Below are 25,845 nucleotides of genomic sequence, written 5' to 3'. Positions count from 1 at the left end.
ACATTCCAAGATTAGTACACTTGCAGAGGTTATACCTTTGTGTAGGTAGTAGTATCATAAAATGAGTTTGATTGCTACAGGTTACAGCTTCCTGTTTTTTTCATATCAATAATCCTATTCAACTGATTCTCTTTAGCTAGGTTGGCATTCTTTACATGTCCCATAGAGGCATTTGAGGAGTTGGTACGAAGACGGGTAGCATTTGTATGCTTTGTGTGTCCTGCAAGATAAGAGGCTTTTAAGTCCAAGCCACTGGGAAAATCCTAATGTCCCATATACATTATGTTCATGACAACTCAAGGAGGTGACTAACTTCCAGTGAAAGTAATTTTAAATGAAGTGTGTTGAAGATGGAGCTACTAAATCAGTTCTTATTCTCTGGTCACCGGAGCGTGTCCTTGCATTCCAAAGAGGTTAATCCTGTTGTGTTGAATACAGACCTCCTTGTCTCAGCTGCAAAGCTGTTTCTAATGTTCTCTTGCATTCCTTGATCTCTTGCGTAATCTTAAAACATGCCTTCATCCATTTCATTCATAGAAAATATGATCAAGGTTGTATACAAAGTGAGCGCATTCCTAGGCTCTTACCAAATCAGTGAAGACCAAGAGATGGCAGTCAGACTAGCTTGTCAGTGAAAACCCTGCTGCCAGCTGGAAGGAACCAGGGAAATAACATTCAGATTATTTAAAATAACACTTAAGACCTTCAGTCAAGGACATAATGCTTTTTGTGATCTGCAGACTTTATTTCTTCCAGGCCGTGGCATCAAGAATATGTTTGGCTCTAGCTAGCAAGAATTCAGGGGATATTTCTGTTTGCTGTGTGTGTAGTGCTGCGGGGAAGTTTTCTTAAAATTTTTGATGCAGTTCTAGGTTTTCGCTTGTGGGGGTTTTCCTCCCCGCCCCCTTTCCCTGCAAGCTTTTATTGAGGATGGTGTCTGTTTCCTTTCTCTCTTGTCTCAGAGAACTGCAGTGCTCTGCTACCCACTTCAGAACATGCATTGTATTTGGGTTAGCCTACTGAGTGAAAAATACACCTGAAATCTGTAGTTAATATTCCAGGTGGTTAAATGCCACTTCAGTGACTGCTAGTTGCCGAACTATTGCATCTATTGTTTCAGTTTATTATCTTTCTGATTATGTATAAACATCTTTCTTTTATATTGTGTTTCTGTACAGAAATAGTAACCAGATTATTGAAAGGAGTAATTTAAAAAAAAAAAAAAAGGCTTTCTCCAGAGGCAGACAAATATTTCTAATCAGTGGATGAGTAAAAAATGTCTTGTGTTTTTCTTCCTGGAACAGTTTGACAAGAAGCATATGATGACATGCAAGCTGCTTTCTCATATGCCTCACACATTTTAGATCTTATTTTCCACCCTCGTGGATGTATTACAAATTATAAATTTATACAAATCATAAAATTAGCAACACAGCAACTTATATTAGCTTCCCACAGCAATATTGAACTACCTTTTCTTGATATTTACCACTGCTGTTGTGGATCTGCCTACTTTCAGAAGTTCATGGGGGAAATCAGCTCAGTGATTGGGCGTGATTTAATTTTTATGTTTAAAAAGTCAAAGTCATTTTGATTTGTTAGATTGTTTTATCTTAGTGTATTGAATCTATTAGGGTTATGCTGTTAGTGAACTGTTAAATGAGAGCACACTGATGGAAGTAAAGCCTAAAACTATACTTTTTTCCCACATTGTATCCTTTCGATTTGATGCACGCATCAGAACACATTAGTTAGCTATTAGCAGAAACACTATCTGTAGGATAAGTAAAATGTGGGTTTTTCCTTATTAGTCTGCTGCATCGCTGTGCATTGTTGTATAAACATTCATCTTGTGGTGAATGAACCACATAACTTTTAAAATATTCTGTGCAGCCAAAAAGTGACCTAATTGCTTAAAACTGAAGTAATGTTAGTTTTGTAGTGCAGCTGAATCATGGTAGAGGTTTACTTTTTTATTATAACACTTTAATGTGGAGGTCAAGATAGAGGATTAATTTTTTAGTACTTTAATTTCATGTTGACAGAACCCTTCTGTCAAAACTGAGAATACAAATTCTACAGTCTTTCTCAGTGCATTTTCTTAAGACTATCAGATAGCTCCATCCCCTCTTCATACAAGAATCCAAAAAGAGGTAATCTAGTCTATGATGGTACTTTGCCTAGATGATTTTTTTGTTGTTGTTGTAATTGGAAGGATTTTGTTAAAGATTCAAAGGCTTATGAAAAATGGTTTGCTATTAAAAGCATTTTGCTTTTCTTTGACACTCTGCACCTGTTGTGATCTAATTTTGGCATCAGTTAAAACACTGATCTCTGCAAATTTGTTGATACCTGTTTAGGACACTACTGCTGTAACCATGCTTTTATTTTCTCTCATTTTAGTTAACTCCTTTTGTCAATGCAGTTCCTAACTCTCAGAGCTCCTATCAGAGACACAAGTGCTGGTGTCTGCTTTTACAGTTAATATGTACAAGTAAATTCAGTGTTGTTTTCTGTTTACCACTTACCATTATCCAAGGATGTGCCATAATCAAGATGTGTGGCTGTGTGAATAGGGAAGTAGGACATCTTCATCTTTTGGTGTATTGTGCCTTTCTTTACCCCCTGTAGAGAGGGTAATGAGACTGAGAATTGCCTCATTTTCAACTGAGAATGCCCCAAACCAGATTTTTAGGGAAATGTAGGTACCCAGCTTGCATTTGAAATTGAGAAATTTAGGCAACTGAAAAATGTTTTAAAGCCATAACATTTATTCATTCTTCTTTTTTTTCCTATGATTTTTTTTTTCTTTACTTGTAAGGTGCTGTGTTTGTATGAGGGGCAGGGAAATTACGGTGTTGAAAACCTTATTATATAACCCAAAGGAAGGAGCTTCGGTATTTTCCCATCAACTGTCTTTTAACGTTATTTGTGCTTAAGAGATGTAATCTCTTCCTAGAGCTTTGCTTCTCTCTGTCAGGCAGCCATTTCATCTCTATTCTGTAGTGGAGCAGAATCCAGCATTGAGTTTTTTCATTTCTCTGTTTCTTTCTGACAGTTGAATTGCTAGACAGTTGAATTGCTACACAGCTGAAGGGAAGTCCCTTTGTATTGCATGCTGTTTTAAAGTCTGTGGTTGAAAAGCGTTTAAGTTTGTAGTGCCCAGTATAACAGAACTCTTTGAGAGGATAGTAGCTATTACAGAATCCTTTATAGAACAAATTAATGCAAATAGAGCATCCTAGGATTTGTGAAATAGCATTCGCTACTTAGTATGTTCTACTTCTGAAATATGTCCTTGAAACACTTTTTTCCTTGATTTTTAGCATACATAAAAGGTGGGTGGATACTCCGAAAAGCCTGGAAAATTTACAATAAGTGCTATATGGACATTAATACACTTCAGGAAATATATCAGAAGAAAACAACTCAGGAATCCTTGACTTCTGATGCTGCAAATGATAATCATATTGCTGCAGAAGGTGTAACGGAGGATTCGCTAAACAGACTGAAAGGTGCTGTTAGCTTTGGATATGGACTTTTTCATCTTTGCATATCCATGGTGCCCCCAAACCTGCTCAAAATCATCAACCTGCTGGGTTTTCCTGGAGACCGCCTACAGGGGCTTTCTTCACTGATGTATGCAAGTGAAAGTAAGGACATGAAGGCCCCTTTAGCTACGTGAGTAGCTATATTGAAATGCTTTGGTAGATAATTTAATACTAAAAATAAGTAACTGGAAAAAAGTCAAAACCAAAAAGTCATGTTGCTTTAAAGGAAACAACAGCAGGTAAAATAAACTTGTAGTTTGTTGTTTAACATGCCATGTTTTAGTAAATTCATCACTTCGGAGTGTATGAGGTATCTCTGCTGTTAGTTATTTACATGTATTCGAGGTTTGCTCTTCACTGTATTCTTCAGTACCTGTTATTGTGATGTCTATTAATTTATATGCCAGCAGAATAAATAAAAGCACTCCTTGAAGGCTGAGTAGATTTACCTGAGTTATAGTCTCTGGTATAGAGAGCATACCGTGTTGTATGAGTCATTGATCTCACTTAGCTGTTTATCCTTACTAACAGCCAAATATCTCTTCCTGTGTATTTTTAGTTTTAGCATCTGAGTAAAATGAGTCTTTTTGGAAGAGTATTTTTTGTGTAGCCTTTTCCCCAAGCCTTTGTACTGCATTCAGGTGGTCTTATGAGGCGAAGGGTTAGCCAGACCTAATTTAAACTGCCTTCATAAATGGGTTTATTATCCCATTATCTACAAATCAGTGCTTTTATTACTGGACCTACTGCAGGTACCATCAGATGTCATTTTTGAAACATTGACAGGAGAGCTAAAGTCTCTTCTGTTTGAGGAGAAGAATCAGATTTCTGATGGGTTAAGAAAGGTTAAGATTAAGTGTTCCTGTTGATTTGGGGTTTTTCTCCTTTCTGGGGAAGAAAAATGGTATTTTTGGAGGTGTTTCCTCCTTCAAATGGTCTTGGAAATCTTTGTGCTCTGCCTTTGTTTCCAGGAGTGATGCAGGTCATATAGATGTCTGTTCTCCTGAACACTGGATGTGTTTCTTTTTGATACTGATTTCAAGTGTGTCTGCTGATGTGTGTTTAGTTTTGTTTTTTGGGTCATCCCTCTGTCATATTGTGTGTCATGTCCTGTGTGTCGTCAGTCGTCCCCGTCCCTCCCCGCAATGAACAATTTGTTTTCAGAGTCTTCCTGTCGGGTTTTTATTTTCTGAAATCTAGAGTTCTAAAGGCCGAACTGCTTTGATGCTTTGAGCTTGATTGTTACCTTACCTTTGGGTCATGTGCACTGAATTGTATGTTCAGGTGCAGTTTAGGAGTACGTTGCTGTATAGCAATAGCATTGTTGTTTGTTTTAAAGCCAGGTTGTTTAAGAAAAGATTAATATCTTTCTTTGTCTGTCAGAGTAATTTAAAAAACTTGCCTGTGTAGGATGTTATCCTTCAGTCTCTGTTTACGAGCTGTAATCCTTTTTACTCTTATGTTTCTTTTAGATTAGCTCTTTTGTGGTACCACACAGTTGTTCGTCCCTTTTTTGCCCTTGATGGCAGCGATAACAAGGCAGGATTGAAAGAGGCAAAAGAAATTCTTGCAAAAAAAGAATCTGCTTATCCAAATTCTTCTCTGTTTATGTTCTTCAAGGGAAGGATACAGCGATTAGAGGTATTGCATGTTTTCTTCCTTTTGACAGATTTCTCTTCCCCACCTTTTGTTATTTTATGTTTTTCTGATGTGAATAAACTGTGCAAGCTTCAGCAAATTGTGAGTGAGAATATAGTTACATGGGAAGATAAGAAGAAAGGATTAACTCCTTCCCAGTTTCAAGTTCAGGACAAATCTGCTCATCCACTACTTCTATCTGAATTAATGGCACTTGGAAATTCTTTTTCAGTTACTTGATACATTTGTAACTCTATGCTAAAAGGAAGTGCTTTTGGCCACTCACGAGTTTCTTGTGGTATAAATAGCTATTTCAGTTTTGCTTGTCAAGCTAAAATCTGAGTGTTATCTGCTGAGTACATAGCATTTATCTTCCTCTTTTCATTTTATATATTATTCATATACAGCTAATTCTCTGCAATGATTTCCCTCAAATAACTGCTTTTGCTTTTAAGAGGTCAAACCAGGATGTTTTCTGTTGCTAAGGGTGAGCTCTGACCCAAGCAGAAATGTATTCACTGAAAATGTGTTTGTGAATGCTGTTGCAGAGTGTTATTCAAACACTGCAGCAGCTTCATGAGTTTTGGCTGAGTACTTCTTTAAGAATCTCTGATAATACAAGATGGTGGCGAGTACTTGAAACTATTCAACTCCTACCTGCTGCTTTCATCAGACCAGAATATTTCCAGAGCAATTAGATTAACAAGAAAATCCAACACAAAAGCACAAACCCAGAATGTTCAAACTCTTCATCTCAGCATCATAATGAAAAGAGCTAATCCAGATTTTAATATTTGGTGGTTGCTGTTTGCTAGCATTTGCAATTACCTCTCAAATACAGCTTAATATTTTAAGGGAAGTAGCAACAATAATAGAACAAAGCCACAGGCTTCAGTGGCCTATTAGATTTTGCAGGTATATTCTTGCATGGGCTTTGGATGTTGTTTCTCTCTTTTTTTTTTTTTTTTTTTACTGTCTTTCTGAAAGAAGAGTGCATTTGGGGAATTCCACTGGCACAGGCAAGCTGTCAGTCTTTGAGAAGTACTGCTGTTTTCCAAGTAGGAAAGATTTTAATGGTCTTTGTTCAAGTATATGCACATTCCATTCTTACGGTAAAAATCAGATTTGCTAGGAATAGCTGCACAATGAATGCAAGTGCAGTTAAAAAGGTAAATATGTTGACTACCAGAATGTCATCCCCCCCCACGTTTAGTGTAATGAAGAATAAAATTCAACTGCTTTCTTCTGACTTGCAGGGCAAGCTAGGACAAAAGCGTAAACATAAGTTGTCAATAAACAGTATATGTTCCTATGTGTAAACACAGAGGATAGGTTTGGGATGAATGTCAGTTTTGTGTAGTCAGTCCATTTCTGGAGTACCATTATGTTTCAAAGGAGAGTTCTTAACACGTTGTCTTGTAGTATTTGTGCATTAAAAGATGTCGTATATAGATACCGAAGTTTAACTCCAAGTGAAATAGTTTGTGTGCGAGACAGTGTGGCCATATTAACAAAGTTAGTTAGCTTAGGCAGGCAAAATCCTGTGTGTTATGCTGCGTAGCTGGAACTTTAGTCAGCAGAAAGCTTATTGATTACTAACAGGAATTACAATGTTCCTTTGCTATTCAGGTATTTGTTTGCATGAACCTTTTTCCATTCAGCAGCCTCTTTCCCCTGCCGTCATTGCTTTAAGTGGTACCATATCACTGAGGCTTTGCTGTGTCTAAATGCTTTGGTTAAATGTGTCTGGCTCTTCTGTAGACTCTTATGGATTTACAGGCTTCATTTATTCAAATGTTGTTGGCATCATAGTAAAGGCAGATATGTGACTGGTGTGCAGAAATCCAGTGCAGCTCCCCATGCCACTGCCACTACACTTGTGGTTACATGTCTCAAATCCGGGCATGGGTCTTAGAGCGTCCGTTGTCCGTTCTGAACCAGAAGTGCATACGTACTCTATGACTCAACATATTAATTTATAATCTAAATGTCAACCTCATCTCCAAGGTGGGTGAGGAGAGCACTTGCAAAGTCTGGGGAATGTTTAAATGGTCTTCCTTGAAATTGTTAATACACAGGTAAGTTTAAATTCCTTCCACCAGACATGAGAATATTATTTTCAGATGGTTTAATGAAATTGGGAAGTCGTGCTTTAACCTATATCCACTTAAAAGGGTACCTTGTGCTGAAGCTTATAGATTTTATAGTCTTCAATGTCTTATCTTCTAACAGTTCTGTGATAACATTTAATTGTACATAGATGAAAGGCAGCTTAGACATTGTTACACAGAAGAGCTTGTGGAAGTTCGGATCAGTAATGGTCAGTGTAGGTTTTGTATTGGAGCCTACTAGCACTCAGTCCATTGGATTTCTTTTATAGCCTTTGTTCCTGCATATGTTTTGGGTATGTTTCAGCTGAGCTGATGGTATATTCAGCTTCTGTTAGCAAGTCTGCATACACCTGTATGCTATGTGTGTATGGTTTTTTTCTATGGAGAAAAGAAACATTAAGAAGCATAATTCAGCCATGGACACTAGAGGAAGGGGAACACTTCAAAAGACAGAAGCAGTTAATGCAAGACTGGACAGTGAGACACAGATCTGACAAAAGAGAAAATTGCCAAGGAGATGGTAGTTGAGGAGAAAGGAAGATTTCATAGTGACAGTGCTGTGAAAGGCAAATGAAGAACATGTAACTGCATAATGCTTCGTGCACCAAAAAGCATGTATGAGTATTAGTCAATAAAAGCCTTAACAGACTGGTTTTCTAAGTGGCAGCCTTAACAGGTACTCTAAATGTGGACCAAATTATTTTTCAACTTTTTTCCCAGATTCACATTTTTTTGAGAAATGAAGTCTGAAAGTGTTTGGAGACTATTGAAATGAATGAGTTAGGGGAAAGGAGAGGAGGATGATCTGGGAAAGCTGGAACGAAAGTGCACCAGAAAGTTAAAGATTGCACTGGTAGGCTGATCAAACGTGCCCCCCCTCCTCCCCCAAAGAGGTGGTTAAGAGACTGCGTATTGAAAGTAGTGGTTTTCCTGACTTCTGTTTAATTCACTTGGCTGTTTTTATGGGCATAGCTATTGCTGTGCTTGACTTAGGATTGTGTGGTACATATTCCAGCCTCGCAGGTACTTCTATGTGAATGTCTATTTCTATCTTTGAAATACTTTCCACTAAAGCTGGTAATGATGTTTCAAGTAAGTTAAAGCTACTAAACCCAAGTGAGAATAATGTTTTATACTCATGCCTAAAGGGTACTTAAAAAATATAATCAGTATAATAGCTGCTGAAACCCACTGGTCTGAAACCCAGTCTAGTAATTGTTAGTTAATAACAATTTACTTTGAAACTGTTACTTAAAGTGTTGGAGTGTGGTATCATGGCCAGTAGTGAAAGGTAGGCACAGTCGTAGCATGGTAGAAGGTAGAGTAAAAGGTGGTGGTCTAAATCTTAGATATTTCTGCTTTTCAGCTTGCAATTTTGCTTTCTCTTTTTTCTGGTTTTCCTAATCAGTAACACTTTTTAAAAAATTCCACCTGCTTTTTTAAATAGTACAAATCACCCCACTTAGAAATAGTTAAATAGATAGCTTCATATGGAGAGTGGTAAGGGTATAAAGCCAAAATAGTGTTTGACAAAATTGTGAACTGGGCAGGGTTGCTTCTCTTTTGGAATGGAGAGCGGACTCTGGGTATGTATACATAAATGACAAGAAATCTCTGGGGCTGGGACAAAAACTTAAGGCTTGATCTATAGAGTTCAGTTGGTATAGGTGCATGTTAAGAGTGAAGGAAAAAGTACCAAATACTCCAGCTGACAGGCAAAGCAGGTGTGCTACAGTGTGTTTGATGTGCGGGCTGGTGAAAATATGCAGTGTTATTGCAGGCTTAAATGTAATACTTACAAGTACTCTTGCTTTTTTAGTTACCTTTTGTAGACATCTTGGTATCAGTGGTATCCTTATTTAGAGGTGGGAGGGTATGGCATGCAAAAGTAGCCTGAGGGCAAGAGTAGTAATAAGCATTGAAAAGTCTTAAATGAATTTTCTGGAATGAAGTCATAATAATGTCTTAAGAAATTTTCAGGGCTTGCATAATGTCAAGGTTTATTTTTCAGGAGGTCTGTTGGTTCCTCTAGTTACTTGTTCTAGGCTATAAAATACAGAAACCTAGTTTTAATATGTTTTGATTTTGTGGCATGTCTAGGGAAAATTGGTGGCAGGGGGTATTAAGGAATAGAAAATACAGGCTTTGAAATTCCGCTACAGTGTCCTCCAGTGTAAATTGTCCCCTTTTAGATATTGTTTGCTGTGTTCCTCTTAATTACGAGCATGATGACTCAAAAGCTTTACAAATTCATGGTGCTGATCAAGAATAGAGAGGTCCTGGGAGAGGGAAAGTGTCCTGAGATTTCAGAAGAGCTCTGCAGAGGTGCGTTGGCTCAGGAAACTGCCTTAGCTCAGGAAGCTCTGTAGATGCATAGTCGGTGAATCACTGTGTCTTTGTTTTTAATCTGAAGTCAAGAAATGTAAGATTGTGATTTTCGCATTAGCTTCAATAATCTTCTTCATGGTTATGTAGGTCTGTATAGTAAACACTTTATGAATTAATCTTTTTTTTTGTCTTTGTATTGTGTCCAAGAGAGACATGAGTGATGCCTGTTGAAGGAATTACAAGTGTGTGTGTGTATATATTTTTTTGAAATCTCAAAAACATCAATTTCAGGTGACAGCCATGAAGTAACACTTGCAGACTCTTGGGACTTGATAGTTTGTTTCTTCTTTGAAAGAGTAAATGGATAATAATTTATTTTAAGAGTTAACGCTAAGAGTAGAAAATCATGTTTTAGCATGTTGTCGCAATCCCTGGACATGATTGAAACTACAATTATTAAGGAATGTCTCAGAAACATACTTTACTGAACTTAGTGCTTAAACTTAAGGCAGATATTAAAACGTTTGAGAGATCTAGACAATTAGAGAAATGGATTATAGAAGATTGACTATTCACCTAACTGATCTTGTGTATTGCTAGGTGGTCAGTATTTCATGTGGGGCCCCAGGCTGGTGTATGGCATTGCAGGCAGTGATGTAATTGCCATTAGTCATTGCGTGGAATAACATGTCCTACAAATAAGTGATTTATATTTTCATATTGTTTTTAGGTTTTTAGAAGGCAAAGTATCTTCACAGAGGACTAAATATTTAGATCTTTTTTTTTTTTGCGTTTTCCTCAGAAAATCGGTTTACTGCATTTCTAAACTTCCTAGCTCAAAGATAAAGTTCTAAGCTGATGTTACCTGATTTTATTTTTTCTGTAAGACTGGGCTCATTGCTTTCTAGGAAGTCATGTTGGGGTGACGCAGCATCAGCTGAGTAATGTGTAGTATAGAGAATGTGCTGCTTCAAAAGTAAACAAGGTGTATGTTGCTGGAGGCTCCCTGGTAACTTTAAGGGCAAATACAACTCCCCTGTCTTTCTGTGTAGTATATGCTTCTGCTATGCCAACAAGCATCTTAGTCTAATTGCTGTTCTATTTTCTAAGTGTACAGTGTTTATATTGGTACAGCAGTGGATCCCTTTGCTGGCATTTGCGCTGTCTTGATGCAATATATATGATTTACAGATCAATTGTTACTTAGCAAGTGAAAGTTCTCCCTGGTGAGACAAGAAAGATCTAACAAAATCAGTTTAGAGCGCTGTGTGGTTTTAAGATACAACGCTGCAGATTTCTGCAGGATTTTTTTAATTCAGTTACGGTTGCGTAGATGACAGATTTGCGTTTACAAGGGTTTCTTTTACTTAAAGATTCTTCTGTTGTATCAACGCAATTGTATGTGAAAATAAATATAGGAACACTAATGAAGTGGGTATAGGTCATATTGGGATATATAGTGTGTCTGTATAAAACTAATTAAATGTTGATTTGCATCCCCCTCTTTGTGATGAGTGTTACGGAGAAGTCCCATGCTAGACTGCAGAAACTGGTAATTAAGGTAGTCAAAAGAGCTATCGTTCAAGTTTTTATAAAACAGTCAGCCTCTTTTTGCTAAGCTGTTGGTAATGAGTTTATTAAAATTTTTTTTTTTCCTTATATGTCTTCTTTCATGTCATGCAGCATTTATGAATTCTCTATCAACTTAAAAGTTTAAATTTTGCTTAAAGTTGTTACTGAGGGATGTGGAAGAAGGTGAAATAGTTAAAAATAAAATTAAATATTAAAGATATCTTTATTGTGCATAAAGTTAAACTTTATTGGCAGATACTAAAAATAAGACTTTTAAAGGTGGAATGGTCATTAAGAGTAGAAATGAGATTATTCAAAAGCTTACTGCACAAACACAATTAATTTAGGTTAGGACTTAATAGAAAATAGAAGGAATGCAGCCAGTGATTTTTAAGGTTGAGAGAGATTCTGAACTGGCTGTAAGTTATTGCTGATCATTACTACGTTATTAAACTCCTCTACTATCCCCTTCCCTCCTTTTTTGAACTGGTGTCCTACATTTCTCTTTTAATATGACTTTTAGAGTGCAAGTTTCTTACCATATGTTTTTAATTTTTACTCTTGTACATGGTAGAACTGATTGTTAATACTTTACAAAGCAAATGCTTTGCATTGTCTGGAGTTTCATTTAAATATTGAGTTGCTTTGTATTGGTGATTTTTACTTTCCTTGCCTCTTATAGGTCAGCTTTTCTTTTGTGTTTCGTATCATGAATATGAAATACATGGAAAAAAGTCCACCATGGGACCTCTTTAAGATGCTTGTTTGTTGTCGTAAATAAAGGCGTTCTCATAATTTGCCCATATTTCCATTCAGAAGTGATCAGGTCAAGAAAGCTGGGAGGAAAGAAGCTGGCCAAAGGAATTGCAATATAGAGCTGGTATATTGAATTAGTATTAGCTCTTCTTCAAACGGTTAGCTTTATGGTGGATTTTAGCTCATTTAAAATAATCTGGAGTCTGAAATGAATTTTGAGGTTTTCCTCTCGGTGGGATGTTGTGCCTCCTTCATCTAATGAAACCAGAGGTGCAATCTGTAAGACACTTCATTTATTTTTTTTTAACCATATAGTTATTTTAAATACCTGTTAACAAAAGTCTGAATGTTCTCTTTATCGAAATCAAATTATCCAAAAAAATACAGATTTCGGGCATCTGAATATTTTTTTTTTTTTTTCTTCTCTCACATTTCTTAGTGTCAAATCAATAGTGCCTTGACCTCATTTCATACCGCTTTGGAACTTGCAACAGACCAAAGGGAGATTCAACATGTCTGCTTATACGAAATAGGTAAGTTGGATATGTTTAATCTATAAATAGCTCACTTTCAAGTTTAGACTAGCAACTTCAGTGAACAAAGTGTGTTGTGTTTGGTTTTTTTAAATTAGGATTTTAAAAAAGGGTTTAGAATACTAGCCTTTTGTCTTGGATGGGCTATGGTGATAATCCTGTTGTCTTGTTTGGGCAAGTAGAATTCAACAGGTTTTTGTTTTATGCAGATATAAGGTGATACAAAATCAGAGAGCAGACTGCAGAATCAAGGGCAAACTGTTCACCTACAGAATATTATTAAAAATGAGGAATTAATTAATCTGAATTTGTCTGTGGAATCACCATTTCTGTGCCAAAACCTAATAGGTCTGTTTCACAGTTTGCAGGACCTATATCTATGAGTCGCGATATAGGCTGTATGTTCTTAATTTGCGTACGAGCCTTTATATTGGAGAAGATACTTTGCGTCAAGCTTTAAATGTGACTCCTTAAGGGATCTTGTCACAGTGGGGAAGAATAAGGGAGAAAGTAGTACCTTTGTAAGTTTCAGCCTCTGACAAAAATATGGTATTATTTAAAAATAATAAAAAAAGAGCTTTTAGTGTCTGTATAGATTTGTTGTTGGTTTGAAGTAGATTCATTATTTTGTATGGATTCTTATAATTCAACATTTCCCAGTGAATTTAAATCAGGCTTTAAATGTATGTCATCAATTTGTTTTATTTTTAAGTTTTCCAGTTACTGTTGTTAAACTAGCTCCAGCTCTCATAACAGACTCTGTTTCAGTAATGTTGACACCAAATTTGAATTACCGTGCTTTCTCTGAAGTTAAATTAGTCTTGCTTTTAGGTTGGTGCAGCATGATAGAGATGAATTTCAAAGATGCGTTTGAATCCTTTGAAAGGCTTAAAAATGAATCCAGGTGGTCCCAGTGCTACTATGCTTATTTAACGGCAGGTGAGTATATTCACTGTATTAGATAAATGATAAATCGGTGATGTGGTAAGGTTTTGGCACTGTTTTGGTTTTGGAAACTTAGTAGTGTACATAGTGCCTTCCACACTGCCTGCCGCTTATGCAGCTTTATGCCAGAGTTCACTTAGATAATTTCCTTTGTTTATATAATGTACACTTGCATGTGTGCACACGTACATGAATGTTCCCCTCCTGCACCCAATGTGTTCTGATTGCCTGTGTAGTGACAGGTCATATAATAGTGTATTGCAACGATTAAATAAATAAATCCTTAGAGGTTGGGTGATACTAGTTCCTTTAATGGGTATGAAAAAGAAGTATTGACTTGTTAATGATCACAGAGGTTACTTGGGAGAGTTGGAGTTTGCATGTTTTGTCAAATCCCTGGTCTGGATCCTTTCTGGAAGTGAGTGTGTTTTTTGCTGTGACTGTATGGTATCTAATCTTAATTCTTCCTGTTTCATATCCCAGTAGTGTTAACACATTTTTGTTTCTGTGTTGTTACAGTGTGTCAAGGAGCCACTGGTGATGTCGGTGGTGCTCAGAATGTGTTTAAGGAAGTTCAGAAGCTTTTCAAAAGAAAAAACAATCAGATTGAACAATTTTCAGTGAAAAAGGTTTGGTTTAGCTCAGGCTGACTTGTTTCAGTACAATAATTACACTTGGTAATTTTATTGAATTCTTTACCAATATTTATTTTTGAAGGATGTATCTGTTTTCTGCTGTGTATAAGAATTTCTGCTGTGTATAAGAATTAGTGGGATGGATTCAGATGGGAAAACAATAGCGTCATGTCTTGTAAGAACCTAGCAAAGGAAATGTGAATTAGCTGTTTGCTTTACAACTACAGTAATTGTTAAAGATAAAAATACATTATATTGTAGTTGCTTTAGTAATTTTCCTTCTAGCTTAGCCTTTTTTTACTACTTTTTATCTTGTCTTGTTTGTCAAAGCCTTAGTTGTTTTGAAAGCTAGGAGTTGTCCAGGAAATATCTCCCACTGATGATCTTGCAGATGTTACCATTTCAGCATCCAGTCAGTGTGTACTTGGGATTGTGAAATACAGTAAAACAAATCAGACTGCATACAAGGAAGCATTGGTTGTGGTCAATATATAAGCCTTTAAATTAATTGAAAGATTTTGCTTTTTAGTCTTAACATCTTCAAGCTCAGTTACTGTTGACTTTATTTTCATAAAATTGTTGGATGCTTTCATGAAACAGTTAGAATTGCTGTTTGTGGTATAACTTGTGAATAATACTGTGTTCCCTATAAAGGGATCAATGACAGATCTCCCCTCTTTCTCCCCACCTTGCAGGCAGATAGATTTAGAAAACAAATGCCGACCAAAGAGCTCTGTGTCCTGGCATCCATTGAAGTATTGTACTTATGGAAAGCCCTTCCAAACTGTTCCCTCTCAAACTTACAGCATATGAGCCAAGGTACAATATTATTCTTTATTTGTTTACTTTTGTAAATGAGGTGTGTAATTTTCTTCTGTTGCACAGAGTAGCTGATTGTTGTAGCATGAAAATTTAAACTTACGTGCATGTGTCATAGCAAAGCAGTTTGAGTAACAAAAAAAATATGACCCATTAAGATTCAGCTTAATGCTTTATTTTTACCATTTTTCTAGGTTTTTGGAAGTTTAACTGCCTGCTATGTATGGTCGCTTTTTAACCAGTTACGTTTGCCCATTGTTTAAAACGAAATACTAGCATGATAGTTACTGTCCAAAGTCACTAAGCAGAATTTAACTCATTTAAACCTAGCTACAAAATAATAAAAAATAAAATAAACCTAGCAGTTCGTTTCTGGATGTCGGCTCTCTTCTAAGAGGCTATATGTAGCTTGTGAGGTCATCTATCATACAAAGGTTCTGTTTATCTTGACCAGTGGGACCATCTTAGAGGTGAAAGGAGCATTTTATAGTTGCCTCTTTCTTAGACTCCAGATGTCTTTGGATGTATGTCACATGAAGTTTATTTTAGCAGTGTTTATCTTGTTTTCAGGACATCCAAGTGATCAGTCTTGTTTGCATTCTGCAAACAATTTCAAGTTGGTTTATTTTCTAAATTAGCAGGTAATAAAAAATGTCTGCCACTGAGATACTTCCCTTTTTCTGTAATTGTGAAATTTTGGGGACTACACAATTTTTATGTTAAGCTAGAAAACCACCAGTCTTTAACTTGAGAGTTAGGACTGGTTGTGGGATTTTGTTCTGGTTTTATTTTAAGATAATTTGTCTATTTAAATTGTGTGTTGATAGCGGGTTACATTCACATCCTTAGTTTTCTAGTCCCAAAGATAATGCTGAAGACTTTAAAATTAGATTTACTTTATGTAAAAATAAATTTTGGGAATTTTTTGTCTGTCATTTACCTTCAGAACAATAAGCTTTAGAGGTTGTAAAGAGTATGTAGTCCTGGTACATTCAGAAGCTGTGATCTTCCTTGTATAAGCTTCTAATCAGTGGTTCATGTTTCATTGTGAAATAGCAGTATAGATTGAAATTCAGAGATAGACTTTTTCTAGGTATGACACAGACAGATGTGTCTGCATTAGTGATCCCTGGTTTAAAATTTTCTGCATGAGTGTTATTGCTGTGCCTTATGTGTATTTCAAGAATGATGAGATGGTAGAGGATTTAGTTTTATATGTATTCGCTTCCTCTTCTCTTGAACACTTGGAGTGTAATTTGCTGGGGTAAGTTTCCAGACTTCCTCAGGGCTGGAAGTTGACTTACAGCAATTAATTTGTATCCACATGTATCTCTGTAAGTAAAATGCCAAGTAAATTGAGACTTGCAGTACAAGTGAGAGTTGACAGCCTCATGTGTTGTGTAACATCCAAATTCTTCATGCAGCCTACTCTTAGTTATTCATAGGCGGCTTATTTGGGTTGTGGATTAACTGTGTTCTGAATGCAAAGCTAGTTAAGATCTGGCAGGGTTTAGGAGATGAGGCAGAATGTGAAGTTAAAGGAGCTGCTGCTCCAGGTGCAGCAGTTCAACTCCTTCTGAAGCAACAAAAAGCCCTGCAGGTCTCCCTGTGCCCTGGCCTTCCTGGAGGGGACCATGCAGGCAGGTGCAAATGGCTCGTCATGGAACTGGCCTTGATTGGACAGAGCTGGTGCTAATGAGTTTGATCAAAATGGAGCCTGATAAATCTAGAGACAGTTATGTGCATTGTGATTCAGGTCTTTCTGGAATCAGAGCACCTGTCAACTTAGGCACAGTCTGTCCCTGGATTGTGGGCCAGCTAAGGTCTGGCAAATAAGCTTTATCCTCTCAGCACTGAGAACCGTGATGCCAAAATACCCTAGTCTGGGTTAAGTCCAGGACAGATTTTTGTTTGTCTGTGACTTGGCTTCAGTTCAGAACAATCAGCTTTGTCTGAACTACTTGCCCTGTGCTCCTTGTAACTTGGACTATATATTTTTCTTTCAGTATCTGGGACAAACCAGTTTCCCATAACAGCAGGAGGTGGTGATTATTTCTTAACTTTACCTTTTAGTGTGTATTTCAAAGACCAGTAGAGGAATGGATTCTCCTCTCCTCGTGAGAAGAATGCACCAACTGCCTTTGACTTCAGCCCATTCATTCCTGTTAGGAATTGTTCTCATGAGTGACACATTACTTGATGAGGTTCACATAAAATGGGTTGTATTTAAAAGAAACCAAATTACTTCGATTTATATTAATGTTCCTAGCATCTCCTTTTTCTGGTTAAATTTAATCATCAAACTAAAAGTCACCATAGACCACAGTTCTTTTATAAGGAAGGATTTCAATCCACCTTGTTTGTTTACTGGAATCTTTTCATTAAGCTTGTCAGGATGTGGATGATTCATCGGCTGTTGGTTTGAGGAATTTGCTTCTTGGTGCCATACACAAATGCTTAGGGAATTCTGAAGATGCTGTTCAGGTAAGTTGTTAAATGATAATTTACACCAGTAATCCTATTGTATGAATTATTCTGTTGAACAGTAAGTATTGTTGAGTAAGAGTGTTAAGCAAGCCATTAGTTTTCAGTGCTATTTATCATTCTGTTTTGTTAATTCCAACAGAGTATGTCAGGTTCTTTTCAAATTTTCTGGTTTAGCGTGTCTTCATTATGTTCTAGGTAATTGGCTCTGTTGAATGAACATGGCAGCTAAAGTGGCTTGTAGCAGCAAGAGTTAAGGGGAAGCTGGGAAGATGAACGGGCAAGTTCTTGCTCTGCTGGATTTACTTTGTCCAACAAAGAAAATTCAACTTTCTAAAAAAAACCAAAACTCTGAGACTGACCTTTCGAAAGCATAGATTTGCTGCTTCACCTCCAGACCTATTAGATACTGAGAGGTTTGTTTATCAAAGAATAATTTTGCCACTTTTGCCACTGCTCCAGGATTTAATCTGTAGGCACAACTTTATTTTTCACCTCCCTCAAACAGAATCCAATAAGGAACAAGGGAGCTGATGCTGGCTTTACATCTTTTTTTCTCTTTTTCTTTTTTTTTTTTGGTCTTTTCTCAAGCATATCTTAAGTAATCTGTGTACTTCATCTCTGATGTTAAGATCTAATACGTTTTTCAATATGAAGTTGGAAAACTCTTGAAATGGTCAACATATTTACTTGGTAAAAAATCCAAACAAGTAATTTTGCCTTGATACAGTAGTTTTGGTAAAAATGGCTAGGTCCTAGCTTAAAGAATCTCTACCAATGGAAACTGTTAATGTATTCTCATTTTAGCTGTGGGCTGATTTCTAGTGCTTAATGTTGAATTGTACTTCTGGATTTTTTTGAAGTATCAAACCATCAATTTTGATGTATTACTGCAGTCTTTTCTTTTTTTGTCTTTAATTTTCATAGTTCTTCCAGCGAGCTGCTAAAGATGAAATGTGTCGTCAAAACAACTTATACGTCCAGCCATATGCTTGCTATGAACTTGGCTGTCTTTTGTTAGACAATCCAGAGGTAATAGCATAGCCTATTTTTAAACTCTTAAAATTAAGGTGGGGAGTCAAAATACCACTATACAAACAATGGATCAAAGTTTATAGGTGATAATAATGTATGTTAAGTTTTAAAAATTCGGTTTATACCTGCTGTAAAGTAAGTTACTACTTTGTTGTTTTTTTTTTTAAACCAAGACATACAATGTGTGTTAGGCGACAGTCTGAATTTTTCAATACCGGGAGCTGTAAGGACATTCTGAGGAGCTTAGATAACACTGCAATGGCTTGTTTTGTTGTTACTGGGTTTTATTTTTACATAAAAACCAGAGCCTGAGTCTTGGATTCTTCAGGGCCGTTGTTACCTTCCTGATCATTAGTGGTGTCTTTCTCTAGCAGTACAATGAACATGCCTGCAAACCTACAGGAAGCAGTAAAGCAAGAATTTTGATGAGTGTAGCACCACATTGTTTTGATTATTATTTAATACTTTACTGCAGAAAGCACCAGAGACTTGACTTTTCACCTCTCTGATTGTGCCATGATGCGCATTTTCTCATGTGCCTTATAGAAACAGCAGATGGAAATACTGGGGTATGGCAATACTTCTGTTACTCCTCCAGACGCAAAGCCTTCTCTCCCTCTTCACCTCCCTTAGTGTTCCTGCTGCTGGTGGCAGCAGAGGCGTGCCAAGAATGCCTTGGGTAGGTAGGGATTTGTTGTCTGCAGGTGGTACTTAGTGTGGTGAATGCCCAGGATCCTTATGTATTTGATTTCCTCTTGGATGCTATTCAAGCTCAAAGTTTACCTGTATTTATCCTCTCCAAATAGAAATTGATGCCTTCCTAAAATAGCTCCCATGTTTTTGGGATCAAACTTTTATTTGGAATGATACGGTGTTTTTCAGAAGTCTTTACTTTGGGATTATTTATCCCCATGCTTTAAGACTGGTGTTTTCCTAATCTTGCACATCATTGCGTTTTGGGAACCTAGCTGGACTGAGGGCACACATACGATCATACAGTTTCATTGTAGGGGATGTATAAGTAAAGTGATTTCAGTCATTTAAATTCTGTTAAAGCTGCTTCTGTTGGCGTTTTGGCTTTCACTCTGACTAGTGAAGTTTTTGTTACTGAGGATGAAGATGAAAATAAACCACCTGGCTTTCAGACTGTCCGCATGGCTTGGTTGATGATACTTTTGATTGTTCAGGTCTTTGTATGTGCCCTGCCTCCTAGGGAGCCTAGAGAATCTTAAACTAGGGCAACTTCTGCACCACTCTTGGTGCTGTTTCCCTCCTCAGACATGTAATACCACTACTTGGAGTTTATGCCACATTGCGTGGTGCTTCCTGAATTAGATTGCAAGGTAGGGGAAGCGGTTACAGGGTAATGACTTGAACCTCCACATCACTGGGTGTTGTGTAGAAAGTAGTTGGGCTGATAGTATACCGTATTCTTAAGATTCTGTTTTCAGTTGGTTTTGATCTTGTCAGATTTAATAATCTGAGCTGAACCTTCCCCTTAAAGAGGGAAGCAAAGGAAAATCTTTCAAGAGAAATTATTATTGTGACAAAGGACAAAACTAGAAAACACTTTTAAAAATAATTGTTTTTTGAAAACCCTGCTGCCCTGTGACTTGGAACTGGGCCTTGAAGCCTGGTAGGGAGGTTTGAGTCCATGTTCCTGCTGCCTTTTTTCCATGTTCATATTTACATTTCATTATGTCACGTGTCTCTTAACTTTGCTACCCACTACGCCTTTTTGTAATCTGAAGATTTTGAGAATGTGGGAGCAGTCTTTCCTTCCTCCCTGCTGCTTTAAATGTAGTATGTGCACACGGTAACTGAATGTGGTTAGTGTTGGATGTTTGAGGACTGAGCAAGCCTCAGCTTGCGGCTGTACTGAGAAGCTGTGGTAGTGCTTAGTACATTAAAGACATGCAGGAAGCTCCCTGTCCTGGCACTTGGGCAATGGGGAGGTAAATGATGTTTGACTTGAATAAAGGGGGATGGGATAGGGAAAAGCAAGAGCTAAAATTCCAGGTGAGTGGATGCTGTTTTATAGAAAATTCCATTTCCTAGCTGAGGTGTCATGCGAGAGCTCTGTAATTGTTAAGAAAGAAAAGGGAACAGGATTTTACAAATCACATCTGCCTGAGAGGCTGAGCATGCTGGAGACCTGAGTAACAGATACGGATATGAATATGCATTTTAGTATAAAACCCCCCATGCTGTTACTAAATTTACTTTGCTTTGACATTATTCACCATTATGTGTTTGGTTTACCATGTCATCTGAATCATCTTTGTTGTTTTAAACTTAATTCTAATCAAGTTCTTCAGGATTTGAATATGGTTATGTCAAGAAGTTTACAGGTTGTTTTTTTTTGTTGTAGAATTCTTAGACACTGAATGTAACTTAACCAATATAAATACATATATTCATATTTTTCTGTCTTATCAGGCAGTTGATTATTTATTTGTAAGGCTTAAAATAAAAAGGTACTGCATGATAAAAAAAAAAATGAGCTTTTTGGTAGTAAATATTAATCTGCAAATACATATATTTTCCTTAAGGGTTTGAAATTGAGATTTCTGAAACAACTTTTAATGTTTAAAATCTAGTAACTTACTTTGTAGATAAATGGCTTGAACTTCTGGTAAGAAACAAAAATTACTCAATTAGTCATTTATCTGTAGCTTCATTTCTTTCCTCATGGATTGTAGCTCACCATCACCAATAGCAATGTGCATTTAAAGCAGTAATTTCTCCTTTTCTGTAGAAGACAAGAAATACATAATACTGCATTTTTTTAGGTGCCTCATTAGTATTTCTAGTTTGCTAATTTGAAAGGGTTTTGTCTGTTGGATACCTTGTTTTCAAGATAAAGATGCTATTCTGGACTGACCAGGCCATATGTTTAGATACTCTCTGCAATGTCTGCAATGCATTTCTAATGCAATATTTGTCTTTTTGTAGACTGTGCCAAGAGGCAAAACCTTACTTCTCCAAGCCAAGGTAAAAACTAAGATACTTTCAGATTTATCTTTCAGATGAGGGCATTTGAGAGGTTGTGGTTTTGGGGGATTTGGGGCAGTGGGAGTACAGTTAAGTGTCGGTTTCCCTCACCTGTAATCTACAACACTGTCATGTAGATATACATTAATGTATATGATACACATTTATGTATATTATGTAGATATGTATTTCTAGGTTAGTCATAGCACTTAGCCCACACTAGTGACCTCTCCTGGACTGTTAGAGCCTTGCCAAGTGTTTCAATTAAGATTTGGCTACAGAAAGTTTGAAAATAACAACTCTCCCCTCCTTGCCTCTTCCAACTGGTTCCTGCCTTGGGCACGTTGGGATTTTCTAGAGCTTTTGGTCTTGCAGAACTTGCCAGGTGCTGTTTAACTACATGGGATCCAAACAGCATGTTGGAAATGGAAGCTTTCTGTTCTCTTCACCAACTTGAAATTTCTGTAATAATCCTGTTACTTGGGGTTATGTAGGGATATTGCAACATCCAATCTCCAGTTCACCTCTTTCCTTCGGTCTCTTTTGTAACGTGACTTCTTAAGCATGAGTAGTAAAATTATCATCACGTTGAAAAGTGAAGGAGGCTAATGGTTACGTGGTTTCCTTCTTTATTTTTTTTTTCCTTTTCTTTTATTTTCTTCCCAGGAGGAATTTACTGGCTATGACTTTGAGAACAGATTGCATGTCCGCATACACGCAGCCTTAGCCTCTCTAAGGGAAGTAGTTCCACAGTGACGGACAGGAAGTCTTGTTATCCGTTCCCACAGTTTCTGCACTTTAAGATGAAGCAGAAGAAAAAGCTGTTGGGAAGACCAGCTTTTCTTCTGAAAACCACTTGTGCCAGAGACACTTTCCTAGTATGGTCAGAGTTGGTATGGCTTAGTGAAAGATTACAGTTTTAACTAAAGGTAAATCAACCAGGAAGGTTAAGTGACCTTGTGTTTTCAACTCTTCAGTTTTTATTTTGTTTAAACCAAGCTGAATGCAATTGTATGTACGTCTGTGGGTGAGCCTAAATAAGCACACATGATTTACTTCAACAATCGTGGCAGGTGTGGTTTTTAATTTTAAAATAGGTCCAGATCTAAAATATGCCAAGGGGAGAGCTTCTGGTTTGATTAGAATGATACGATAAAAGTAATTGGTGTAAATGTTGAAGTGGGAACAGTCAGAACACTTTTTTTTTTTTTTCCTTCTATTTTTCCTCCTTTGAGCACATCGGCTAATGCACAGGAGGAAGAAAACTGTTCAGCCACAAAAAGCAAATCTTACTAAATTATAGTGGCTTATGTCAGTGACTTTGTGATGACCGCTGTGTGAATTTTAAACCTTACATCTCCTTCCATTTTTCATTCCTTCCCTCCCAACCCAACTCCTACCTGTCATATAAATTATGTCAATATTTAGGTACATTCTCTGCTTCTGGTACATTCCAGCAAATACTTAACTTTGACATGCAGTTATAGTGTGGGCAGTTCTTTTTTCTGCTCTTAATATCCTGAATATTATGTTAAAATACTTAAGCCAGATACCGTGATTTTCATATTTTTCATTCAAGCTGCCGCATCTTCATTGCAGTGACCTTTAAAAATACTTTAAAAAAACAACCAAACAAAAGACAAAACCAAAAATCTGCTTTGGTGGTTCTACCATAACTATGGTATCCTAAGTCTCTATATGGTATTCCAAACCTGTGGTGTTAAAATACTGAAATACCTCGGAGAGCTTAAAACTTTTATCATGACCATATAATTGTTAATACTTGGCCATCAGTGTGTTCATCTATAGTTCTTTTTATTACTTTTGCCTGTAATATGTAGTATCTCCTACATTCAGGTAATATCATATTCTAGGAAGGTAAATATTTTTTTAAAGAAGCTTATGAATGGAAATCTGACCAGAAAGTTAGTTGAATTTGTTACTTTGCAAAGCTAAGAAAACTCGATATCCTTGAAATAGTTATCTAAAAGCCTTATCTTTACTTTGGTCAGGTTGCCTTAAACAATTCCTTAGCTTAAACTTTTTTTTCCTTACCTATTTGTAGAATATGTTGCCAAAGTTTTAGACCTTGCCCACACCTAACCTTCATTGATTTGCTTTTGAGGTTGAATCTAAAGCAAGACTGATATGGAGGAGCAAAGTAATGTCCTATTTGGTAGGCCAAATGAAATGGTTGAGACACTTCTATTTCTCTCTAGAAATATACACCATTCCTGCTATGAAAGGCATTCCTAGAGCAGTTAAACACTTCTGTTGCAGTTTGTGAAGGAGAGGAGAGACACTTAACTCTTAAAAAAGCAGTTTTATTTTTCTATAATCTAGGTGTGTTACAGGTAGTACACTGGGGTTTTTATTCAACTTTGACAGTAATATTGAGTCATGAGTGTTCAACCTTGTTTGGTCAATCCAACTAAGTTTTGACTAGAAAACAATGTATTGTGTATATAGTGACTGCATAGAATTCAAATAACGATTTTAAAAATGGGCTTTAATGTACTTGAGATCTTATTTCGTCCTATCTGACTTTTAATGTTTTGCAAATCAGAGAGACAGTCCGTTCTAGGGTAAATAGCTAGAAATGGTAGTTACTGACAAAGTTCCTTTCAAACACACTGCTTAGATATAATGTGAGACTAGGCTGTTCAGGACACAAAGCACCTGCATGCGATTTGTGTTGGGATATCTAGGGTCTACATACTTGAAGGTAGCTAGCAAATTGTAGTAAATTTACTAAAAGGCCTGTTGTTCTCACCAGGCCAGGAGCGCGTATGGAAAGACACTATATATTCATATAACAGTTTAACTCTGTGGAAATTGCAGCTTTTCTGTGAATTTAGTGAATTATCACTGAAATAGCACTATCTGTTTCTGTATTTTTTTTTCCTCCCCTCGTAGGAGAATATCCTACGTTGTAAATGTCAAAATTATTTTTTTATGTTAGATTGTGCCTGTGAAGAGAAAAATTTCAACGGTATTTTCTGTAAACTGGTAAGTTTTTATACTTTGGAACTCGGAGGCATGGTCTAATAGCAATAATGGAATATGCATCTTGCTAGTTAATATGTTAAGATTATCTTTACTGGGTCAGGTATTTTTGTTGACGTTGATGCAGTTTCTATCTCAATATGACTCATTTCAAATAACTAGAATTTTTAGATGTCACAAGGTGGCATATTTATTGTGATGTACTGTAAATGTTGTTAATTTACAGAACTTGCACTTTTATATTTCTGAGTAAAATTAAAAGAAATGTGGACATGAGTTTTGTTCCCTTGCTCCTCAAATTTGTCTTTAAATTGGTGGCCTCGAGCAAGATGATACTAAGTACTGGGAGAACTTCTGGGATGTCAAGTGACTCTGTAACCAAGTTTTTCTAGTCAGCAATTACCTCAGGTTTTGTTCTTCCAGTATAATTACAGTCTCCTGGTTTAGAAAGTGAGTTACATGTGTCATGCTGAAATTAACCATAGAGTGAACAAGGTTTAAGATGTTTTTAAGACATCAAATTTACTTGTCCTTCATTAAAGAAAAAGAACCACACACAGTTGTATTTGTTGTATTCTTACACTTTTGAAAAATGTTTATCATTTACTCTAAAGCAAGCACTTTAATTTCTTCTCAGACTGCGAATGCTTGTTTCATATTCTAGTTATGCTTTATTCTTAAATAAAATTCCCAAATGTTGTATTGAATTCCTCTTCAGTTTACAACAATGTAGGTGTCTTTCCAGCAGTTGATCATACTCACATTTAAAAACAGCTCTGTAACTGTTTGAAGTTTGAACAGGGGGAAGCGTTAGCTTGATACAGGTAGAGCTATACATGGTGTTGTGAGAGTGCTGGTTGAACCTGTCAGTGGAGTGAGAGCAGGGTAGCCTATAAAGGACATTCCCTTTCCAGTCATCATTACAAAATACTAACAGTGGTAGCAATACCTTTCCTGAAAAATTACGCAATCCCAAACAAGCATTATTAAAGCGAAGGTTAAGAAGTAAATTTATACTTGACTGTCTTCTAAGGCAGTTGGGCAGCCAGTGGCATCTGACTGGCACGCTTATCTTTGGCTCAGCAGGCATCCTAGAACACAAGTGGTAGACTTCACTGAAATTTGGGAGTAAGAACTACAGGTATATTGACTGATCCTTCATCCTGAAGGAACTGTATGACAAATTTTTATATAAATTAGGAGTTTAGGAAAAAAGGCAGCACAGGGAGTTGGTTTTGTGCTAATTACAGTTTGAGTAGTTGCTTATACGATACTGTCTTGCATCTGTACTCTTCCGAGGAGAGGTAGAAAAATACTGCTTCACAATCTACTTTTATCTGGACAAGCAGACTTACAGAAGATGGAAATATACAGGCAAGCTCTAGTTCTGGTTCATTTTGACCAAAGAACAATGAAAATACGGTATTCTAGACCAAGA

At 36.8% G+C, this 25,845-nt stretch overlaps 1 protein-coding gene across 1 annotated transcript in view; it reads left to right on the top strand.

Annotated features, from left to right (window-relative positions):
• Window positions 1-24,683, top strand: part of TTC39C (tetratricopeptide repeat domain 39C) — a 37,560-nt gene extending 12,877 nt beyond the window's left edge. The window contains exons 5-14 of the mRNA XM_055703556.1: window positions 3,327-3,681; window positions 5,024-5,192; window positions 12,396-12,489; window positions 13,321-13,428; window positions 13,954-14,063; window positions 14,765-14,888; window positions 17,275-17,372; window positions 18,300-18,404; window positions 21,363-21,401; window positions 22,068-24,683. Coding sequence (XP_055559531.1) covers window positions 3,327-3,681; window positions 5,024-5,192; window positions 12,396-12,489; window positions 13,321-13,428; window positions 13,954-14,063; window positions 14,765-14,888; window positions 17,275-17,372; window positions 18,300-18,404; window positions 21,363-21,401; window positions 22,068-22,157 — 1,292 coding nt within the window. The 3' untranslated portion in view covers window positions 22,158-24,683. The remainder of the gene's footprint in view (window positions 1-3,326; window positions 3,682-5,023; window positions 5,193-12,395; window positions 12,490-13,320; window positions 13,429-13,953; window positions 14,064-14,764; window positions 14,889-17,274; window positions 17,373-18,299; window positions 18,405-21,362; window positions 21,402-22,067) is intronic.
• The last annotated feature ends 1,162 nt before the right edge of the window (window positions 24,684-25,845 follow it).

This window comes from Falco cherrug, chromosome 3 (assembly GCF_023634085.1).
Source record: "Falco cherrug isolate bFalChe1 chromosome 3, bFalChe1.pri, whole genome shotgun sequence".
In the NCBI taxonomy this organism is placed as follows: Eukaryota; Metazoa; Chordata; class Aves; order Falconiformes; family Falconidae; genus Falco; species Falco cherrug.
This window is presented reverse-complemented; position numbering and strand designations above follow the sequence as displayed.